Consider the following 9,944-nt stretch of genomic DNA (forward strand, 5'->3'; position numbering starts at 1 on the left):
ATTAATTTAAAACAAATTTTTTTCTTTATAAAAATGTATAATGTAATGGAGTTTTAAGATTAACCCCATGTCATTCACTTTTACTTTCAATAGAGGAAGATACTTTCCCAATAATTACTCTAAATAGAGTAACAGGTGACAACAACACAAATTTAAATAGAATCAATTAGCTAACTTACACGGCTACTCCACAACTAATATTTTTAATAAAGTTTATAATGTTTTACTTGTGTCTCTGTATACTGTATATGTATAATATAATTTTTAATAAAAATATAAGTTATTTTAGTATTTAATAAAGTGCTGCTATAAAGTAAAGGTTTAAAAAATAAAATTAGTATTTATTGCAACTTTTAATTTGTCAAAGGCACAATAGCCAATGACAAGAAAAATCATAAATTAAACTTAATTATCACAAAAAATTCTTACCAAGCCTTTTTGCAGGGAATCCAAAACGATTTTAATAATCATATATGTCCAAAATAAATGTAATATGAGCAGCATTATCAGTAAGCTGTTAAATATGTAGTAAGCCGGAAACATTGGTAAAATTTTAGGTGCTTCGACAGAAGAGCTATAATCAATATATAAAAAATAAAATATATATACGACCATTAAATTATAAAATCATTATGTAAAAGGAAATATTTAATATTGAAGTATTCGATCTTAGGCTTAGTCATAACTTTGTTATAATCAGAAACTACTAAAACAAACTTATTTTTTTAAAACACGTTAAGTTGGCAATAAAATAAATAAACAATAAAATAAAACTGTACAATTTATTTTTACTATAACTTATATTACGTTATAATTTCTGTAAAGAAATCATAACAATAATAAAGAAACAAACGTGTTCAAAAATATGCATATAAATGGTAATTCACTTCTACAAAATCTGAGTCCATATATTTGTATTACTACTGTACTAATTTTAATATACAGATTTTTTTAAACATCCATGTTCAAATTAACGTAAGTAATAAATTATGCGGCAGAATAATGAAGTAATAAATTATGCGGCAGAATATTTGTCATAGAGAAATGATAAAAAACGAGTCGAATTACATAACTCGTAAAATTTTTCAGTGGGATTTTTTTTTTGGGTAAATGTGTCACATGCTAATTACCGCGCATCATGCATTGTAATATTCTTATATATATTTGATATAAAATTTTTAGTTTACATTTAGTTGCATAATGTTCTTGTATAATGATATTTATATTACATTGCTGTATTACATTACTTGTGATCAAAAAAGTAAGAGAATTTTAATTTTTGAATTCCCGCGCTTATCCGTTCTCTAAATTTTTTTTATTTTTAGAAATAAAAGAAGTCGAAAAATTTCCGTGTGCAGATATTTATAATGGATTAAAAATTAGAACATCAAATGCGTGCATCAAATTTTGTGTTGCAAATGGATTCATAGGTGCCGAAACGTTGAAAATGTTAAAAAAGGCCTTTGGTGATTTGTGTTTGTCGCAACCACGAGTATACGAATGGTTTAAAAGATTTAAAGACGGTCGTACAAGCTTGGACTATGCTGAGATACCTGGCCGTTCAACAACATCTGTATCTGAAGAAAATAGTGAATCGGCGAAGCAGATCGTGTTGGAAAATCGTTGTGAATCGATTAGAGAGATTGCAGTGTTGTTGGGCATCTCATATGGATCGGCCAAACACATTTTAACTGATGTTTTAGGTTTAAAATGCGTCGCTTCTCGGTTGGTGGCAAAAGAGCTGAATTTCATTCAAAAAAAGCGTCGTTGTGATGTGGCCAAAGAGATGATTTCCGACGCAGATAGTGACCCCACATTCATCGCATGCATCATAACTAGTGATGAGACAGGGGTCTATAAATTTAATATGCCCACCAAACAACAATCGACCGAACGGTGCTTCGAAGGTGAGCCGAAACCGAAAAGAGAACGCCAAAGTCGGTCCAAAATCAAGGTTATGCTGACTGTTTTCTTTGATATTCGTAGGGTGGTGCACTATGAATTCCTTCCAAATGGTCAAACGGTCAATAAGGAGTATTATTTTGCCGTTATGCGTCGTTTGCGTGAGGCCATTAGCAAAAAGAGGCTAGATTTATGAAAGGAAAACTCATGGATGTTACACCAATATAACGCACCGGCTCACACAGCGTTGGTTGTGTCGCAGTTTTTGGCCAAAAACTCCACCAATATCATCAACCAAGCACCGTACTCCCCAGATATGGCCCCGTGTGACTTTTTCCTTCCTTTATTTTTTTTATATTGAAATAAAATATTCGTTATATGACATATTTATAATTTAATGAAATTAAGTGAAATTAAAGTTAAAATTAATTTACTAAGCTATAGGAATAATCTCTGTTTTTTTTTTAATTTTATATTTGAAATAATTTTGTGTTATTTTTAAGTAATGTTTTTGTTTCATTGCCGTTTTTAATTACAACATTGCTACCCTGTATATCTATTACTTCATATTGACCTGTGTATGGACTTGTACCTTTTCGTCTGTACCTTTTCTGTGCTTTTACTAATATTTCATCACCTATCATCTTTACTTTAGTTGGATTGCTATTATTTTATGATTCTGGATGTCTTTTGTTTTTTAATTTCTATGGTTAGATTTCTCGCATTATTAAGGGTGTATTTGTATGAATATTTAATTATTCCAATATGCATTTGACAATTTGGATAGCGGCAAGCTCAACACATGAATTTGTGTTAAGTATTTCACAGATCATATTGCAAGCGATAATGCAAGCAATATGATTTGCACTCAATACACTTGGTTACCAGATGTGTGCCACTGTGAAATAGAAGACCATTATAACTAATAAATGTATATAAGTTATTTTTATAAAACATTATATACGTCTAATTTGGGTTAACCAATTAGACGGAAGTAAATTCAAGGTTCAACCAATAGAATCCTTACATAAGATTCTATTGGAAATTAGTTGTAAGAAACAATGTTAGTTTTAAGAAGAAAAATGAAAATAAAAATCAGTCTTGATATGACGAGCGAAATGTAAAGTCGTTTTAATTAAGGTATATAAAAATCTAACAACTATACAACAAAAATATCATATCATTACAAGGGATAGCTAGATTGAAATTTATTTTGTGTCATTCAATTTTTCACCTGGTAGCGAAGGTAATATCCCGAACACTAGTTCGTGTGATGTATATTCAGTGTCGACGTATTATACGCCCCATGTGGTATTATACGCGAATGTATAGTGCGTTATCCACTTATCCCAGTTGTCATCGTTAACGAAATTTAATAAGTATTCATTTAGTACTCTATGATTTCTTTCTATTATACCAACTGTTTCGTGATGATAGGGTGTTGAGAATGTTTGTTTAATATCCATTAATTCTGTTACTCTAGTCATTAATTCGTTTAGAAATTCTGTACCTCTATCAGAGTTTAGAGTTTTAAATGTACCGAATTTTAGTATCAGCTGTTCCACTAATGTTGTGACAACACTTTTAGCATCTTTGGTTACTATACGGTGTGCTATGACAAATCTACTTAGTTCTCATTGCATTGTTTATACATATCTGTAACCGTTTGATGGTCGAAGTGGTCCCACTGTATCAATTTGTACAGTCTCGAATGCTGAATGTGGAGTTGTAGTAATTTGGAGTTCTACTCTGTTGTACCCGATTTGTTTATTCTTTTGGCATTATTCACAATGAATGAATTTGTGTACCATTTGTTTTATTTTTTGAAACAACCTTTGTTTTAATTTAATGAGTGTTTTTCGTATTTCTAGATGTTCGCTAATAGGATTACTATGAAATTCTTCAATTAATCTATATTTCTTTGTTGTATTCGCTACGTTTTCTGGCTTCTTGTATAGCACTATTACTAATTTCTCCTTGTTTTTATTCTCTCGTTGCAACTTATTTATTTTATCTTTAAATTCTTTTTTATCCATGGATTCAAATATTTTATCGTTGTCTGATAATACTAACTGTAATATATTTAGCTTTTCAACTTGAGCTATAAGCGTAACCATAATCGAAATCGGCTTCGGAGGTATATCGCCTAACTATATGACAACTTCTTTATCGTCGTTATATATAGATGGATTTTTATTGTTTTTCAATTTTTCTTTATTTTTGAACTGCAGTTTTCTCAGTCCTCTTATGTCACTTATAGAAGTACAATCCCAACAACAGAGTTGATCAGGCTCAGTGGCATTTGTGTTCAGGCTCAGTGGCATCTAATAGTGTATTTGCAGAGGTCGCGTCTTTTGTTTTGCTACGAGTGGCTATATATTCTAGAGCTTTTTCTTTTATAAGTTTTAAAATTTCATCTTCATGCGGATTATTTAGCTTGTGGTTGGACATCTTGTCATAATTTATTGGTATCAGTACTTTCAGAGTATCAGAATATATTTTAATCCTTGATAAAGCCCCTGCATTGGTGTTGATTTTTCCTTTCTTGAATATTATTTCAAAGTCTTAGTCAGACAAATCTACGCGAATCCTAGTCATTTTTGAAGAAGGATTTTTATGAATGAATAAAGAGATAAGGGGGTCTATGATCAGTGATAACATAGAATTGTTTACCATATACGTATGGTCGAAAGTAGTTTATTGCCCAATGTATAGCAAGAAGTTCCTATTCAATAACTGGTTTATTTAAGTCGTGCTTTTGTAAGGCTTTTCTTGCATAACATGTAGGCAAATCAGAACCAATTTCGCCTTGCGAAAGGACTGCACCAAGTGCATAGTCTGTAGCATCTGTGGTTATGATAAATGGTTTATGGAAGTCTGGCTTCTTAAGAATTGGTGGACTTATTAATATGGATTTAAGTGTTTCAAAACCAGTATTACAATCTGCATTCCATTCAAATATTTTGTTCTTTTTTAGTAATTGATTTAAAGGTTTTGCTATAGATGCAAAGTTTTTGATGAATGTTCTATAATAGTTGCAAAAGGCTATATATCTCCTTACTTCGTCGCTGTTTGTCGGTTCGGGATACTCCTGTATAACCTTGTGGTGATAACGCAGTACACATTCAAGAAATCAATTTAACAGAAGTTTTTAGTAAACTAAGAAAACAAATTTTAAAATAAAAATATATAATTTTATACAGTTGGTAATTGAGAAGTAAAAACATCGGAATTTAATTCATTGTTTAATATTAACATAAAGGTATAATTACATTGGTGACCTCGCGAGTGAACAGTGTTAAGAATGAATAACCAGGCTGAGGATTTTTTTCCAGCAGAGGGTGAAAGCTGCTCACCCAAAGAGGTATATCGAGTGTCGATAAAGTCGTTAACTTTCTCGCAAGAACAACCGGACCTTTATTTTTTACAAATGGAGGCGCAATTTCGAAACGCCGGCATAGTAAGGGACAGAACAAAATTTGACCACGTGGTGGCAGGGCTACAACCAAAGTACTTAGAGTTGTAACGACCTTTCCAGCCCTTTCTACGGCCGGGGTATACTCAGCGTATACCAGGGTTCAGTACAAAAATAAAATATATGGTATCTATTTAAACTAAGAATAAACAATTCAAGAGATTCCCAAAGAGAAAACTAATAAAATAAATAACACAGTTTATATAGTATATGCTTCATTATTACACACTAGATATATTTCAAAAAAAAAAAAAAACCTAATACAATACTAAGTAATAACATAAATAATACAATGCCTGTAATATACTTTATATAGGTATTTATATATACAAAATTCAATTAATTATATAAACAAAAAAAATTATATTCAAAAAAAAATGACAATTGATATTATATATGTTATATACATAATATAAACACATGATGTGAAATTCTTTGCTGCTGCTACATACATCTGCCGCTGAACGCCAACAACACCCGAAGATAATTGACCGTTTTAAAATGTGGTTGGCTTCCTTTGTAAGACCACCAGTTTCTTATCGATGAAATGAATCTACCAAATGCAGCTCAAAATACCCCTTCCTCAGTGTAAAAAAAATTAACACAATACAGGGCTTGGAGTCACCAACTATACACTTGATTTTATTCCATTATTTAAATGTTTTCGTTTATTACGTTTGTAGTTCACTAAGAATCCGCCGTTTTTAGTTCACTTTATATTTTTATTATGAGTCCGCCGTTTGTAGTTCACTTTCTATTTTTACTAAGAATCTGCAGTTTGTAGTTCACTTTATCTTTTTTACTCACCATCCGCCGCGGAGTATCAACCGTACTGCCTCATAACAAAAAAGCCACGCGACTTCCAAAGCAACCAAACTGTTTTTTTTGCGACTCCGTTTTTTTCTCCTCTGGCCATCGAACTCAACTTTCCCCTCTTTTTTTTCTCACCTTGCGATTTTAAGGTGCACTCTCAGCTTTGGCGAAAACGAAAATGTAAACACAAGTCAACATGTTATTTCTCCCGTTGTTATTTGTTTTTTTTTGTTTTGAGATCTTTTATACTTATGTTTGTTGACAGTGTTTAATAAAATTTTTTTTATTTATTTATCAGAATAAAGATGAATATAAAAAAAATATATATATGAAAAAACTGTAAGATCAATTTTGTTTTGACAAAGGCCAAAAAAATTGATCATTACAGGGTGCATAGTCGATGTAATTCGAGACCCACCTGCAACATTAAAGTACGAGACAATAAAAAAGCGGTTAATGAACGAATTCACTGAATCCGAACATAAAAGGCTGCGCAAATTAATAACAGAGTTGATATGAAGCCAACGCAACTGTTAAAAAAGATGAAAGAAATGGCCGGCAATTCAATGGGAGATGACGTAATAAAATCGTTATGGCTTCAGAGATTACCAACGGCAGTTACATCGATAGTAGCAACGTTAGAAGGTGATTCAGCACAGTGGACGGAAAAAATAGTCGAAATTCAAGATACAGGAACGGTATATGCAGTACAACATAGCCCAGACGAATTAATCGAGATAAAGGAAGAAATAAAAGAACTTAAAAGGATGGTAAAATATCTGACCATTCAAGTAAACAAAAGAGAAAGAAGTAGTGTTAAAATTCGCGATAGAGGACGGATGAAGTGGCAAAAGGTCAAACATGCCGTCTATTCTTCAAAGATAAAGATGCAAATTTAAGCTACTTTATAGACACTGGAGTTCAATATTACCAAAAAATATGCAAACCGCCAATGCAATCGCCAAGCAGTTCTGCCTGTATGCGGCGAACGGAACGAAAATTAGCAAATATGGAACAAAATTAATGCAAGTCAATTTAGGATTGCGTAGACAGTTCCAGTAGGAGTTCCTAATTGCAGACGTGAATCACCCAATAATTGGAGCAGAATTTCTTAACAACTTTAGTCTAATAGTGGACCTTAAAAATAAAAGAATTTGCGACGGCATCATAGGCCTCCAGATAGCGGGTATAAAGAAGGCGCACTGCATAAAACTAAGTACTGTTGACGCAGCTAAAAGACTTTAAAGAAATAACTGAACTAGTTACGTTAAATAAAATAGTACGGAAAGTCATATTGGTCCAGCATGAAATTGTCACAAGAAGACAACCAATATTTACAAAACCCCGGCGATTAAATCCGGAGAAATACGAAATAGCGAAAAAGGAATTCGAATTTATGATAAAACAAGAAATTTGCAGACCAAGTGACAGCAACTGTGTAAGCCCGTTACATTTAGCAGCGAAGAAGGATGATAAATGGTGACCGTGTGGAAACTACAGAAAACTCAATTTCACAACACTGCCAGACCGATACCCAATTCCTCACATACACGACTTCACCCGTATATTACGCAATAAAAAAATTTTTTCAACTATCGACCTAGAAAAAGCATACAATAAAATTTCAATCGCCGAATAAGATAGGCTTAAGACAGCAATAAAAACCCCATTCAGTTTATATGAATTTAACGTAATGACTTTTGGTCTATGCAATGCCGCACAAGCGTTTCAAAGAGTTATGAATGATGTGTTAAAAAACCTAGATAACGTAGTAACGTGCATAGACGACATTTGCTTTACTTATTTCTTTCAAGATTATATATTGTGCTGGGTGGGAACGTCTAAAATTCATAATGCTGGTAGAGCGAGTGGTGGTTGTCTTTATGGGTATAAAAAATGTTTAGAGAAGATATATTCTTTTAAATTTCTTAACTTTGGTGATAATGTTGTACTATATTCTTGTGCTAACAAAGTTGACTGTTTCTTTATTCCACGTTATTTAAATTGCACAAAATGGGAGGAAGATTTTTCTAAGCTGGAACAATTTTTAAACGATTTTAATAAACCCGTTTACTGTATTGTTGGCGACTTAAATGCCCATGTAGCAGATAATCAAGTAGTTGATGGTAATTTATTATCTGATTCTCCACTTATTGCGGTAAGAAGAGTATCAAAAGATGTGAAACTTGATACCAAGGGAAGAAAACTTCTAGGCTTTCTGGAGGACATCGGTGGTGTTATAATTAACGGCAGGTGTCGAGGTGATGAAGATGGAGAATTTACATATGTGGGTCCAAATGGGTCAACTGTTGTTGATTTCTGTATCTGTTCATTTCAGTTACTTAGATACGTAAGCTCTTTACATGTTCTTTACAAATCATACTCTGATCACATGCCGCTGGTTATTGAATTCCGTTTTCCATCAAGTTTGGAAGTAATTCCGAATAACGTACAAGTTCCGAAAAAAATGCGTTGGAAAGAAGCGTTGGCAGGTAGATACAGAGAACGGCTAGAAATGACTACTTGTTCTGATTATATAAGTTCTAACATACAGATTGATGTTAAATTGGATATGTTCCTTGAAAAAGTTCGCGATGCGTGGGGAAACCAGACTTTGAAAAAGCGTTTTGACCCAAAAAATGAATGGTTTGATAGCCAGTGTCATGAACTTAGAAAAAATATGTTTCATTTTCTTAATTTAGTTCGAAAATACAATCTGGATACCCATCGTACTTCTTACTTTGTACTCAGATCTCGATATGAATACCTCTGCCGTAATAAAAAACTTCAATGGCAATTAAAAAATATTGAAGCACTTAATACTGTTAAAAATGCTTCTGACTGGTGGAATCTAGCAAAAAATTTGAAAAACAGTCGTCTCAAAGTAGCTAATTCTTTACAATGTGAAGACTTTCGTATTCATCTCTTGGTTATCTCTTGGTGTCTTCCGCCTTTTCTCAATCCTTTCCTTGATTCTCCTTTTGAATTTCGTGAACTCCAGCTTGTGCTTGCAAACACCAAATCTAACAAAGCTTCAGGTAACGACAGCATTCCTTATGAGTTCTACAAAAATGCTCCTGTTGGTTTCCTTAACGAGTTACTTACGCTATATAATTATATATTTCTTCACGGTGTCATACCTTCTTGGTTTTTAAAATCGATAATTTAACCCATGTTTAAAAAAGGAGATCCCAATATAGTTACTAATTATCGTGGATTATCATTGCTGGACTCTATATATAAAATATTTACTGGTATACTACTTTCGCGTATGAATAGCTGGGTTGAGCTCAATAATATATTAAATGAATACCAAGCTGGATTCCGGAGATCTTACTCAACTGTTGATATTTTTAATCTAACTTCTATTATACAATTAAATTTAAGTAACAATAAAAAAACATATGCCTTTTTTGTGGATTTTTCATGTGCATTTGACATTATACCCAGGAATGCCTTATTTTTCAAATTAGCTTCTTTAGGTTTGTCTCATAAGTTTTTGAGCACACTGATGAAATTATACTCGAACACCAGCGCAGTTGCGTAAGGGACGGTAATCTTATATCTTCTTCATTTAAAGTTACTCAAGGTGTAAAACAAGGATGTCTGCTCAGCCCGATTTTGTTCTCCCTATACTTAAATGATCTGCATGACTTTTTAACGGGTGGACTACCTATTAACTCAACTAATATAAAAGTGCTTTTGTATGCTGACGATGTGGTTCTACTTGCGGATTCACCTGATGTATTGCAAA

The 9,944-nt window shown here is 32.6% G+C and overlaps 1 protein-coding gene across 1 annotated transcript in view; it reads right to left on the reverse strand.

Annotated features, from left to right (window-relative positions):
- Nucleotides 1-203: 203 nt before the first annotated feature.
- The window catches only part of LOC119661815 (ceramide synthase 6-like), a 128,656-nt gene continuing 118,915 nt past the window's right edge, over nucleotides 204-9,944 (reverse strand). The window contains exons 6-7 of the mRNA XM_038071315.1: nucleotides 430-574; nucleotides 204-242 (exon numbers count right to left, since the gene is read on the reverse strand). Of these exons, the coding sequence (XP_037927243.1) occupies nucleotides 204-242; nucleotides 430-574 (184 nt within the window). The remainder of the gene's footprint in view (nucleotides 243-429; nucleotides 575-9,944) is intronic.

This window comes from Teleopsis dalmanni, chromosome 1, assembly GCF_002237135.1.
Source record: "Teleopsis dalmanni isolate 2A chromosome 1, ASM223713v2, whole genome shotgun sequence".
NCBI classification, from domain to species: Eukaryota; Metazoa; Arthropoda; class Insecta; order Diptera; family Diopsidae; genus Teleopsis; species Teleopsis dalmanni.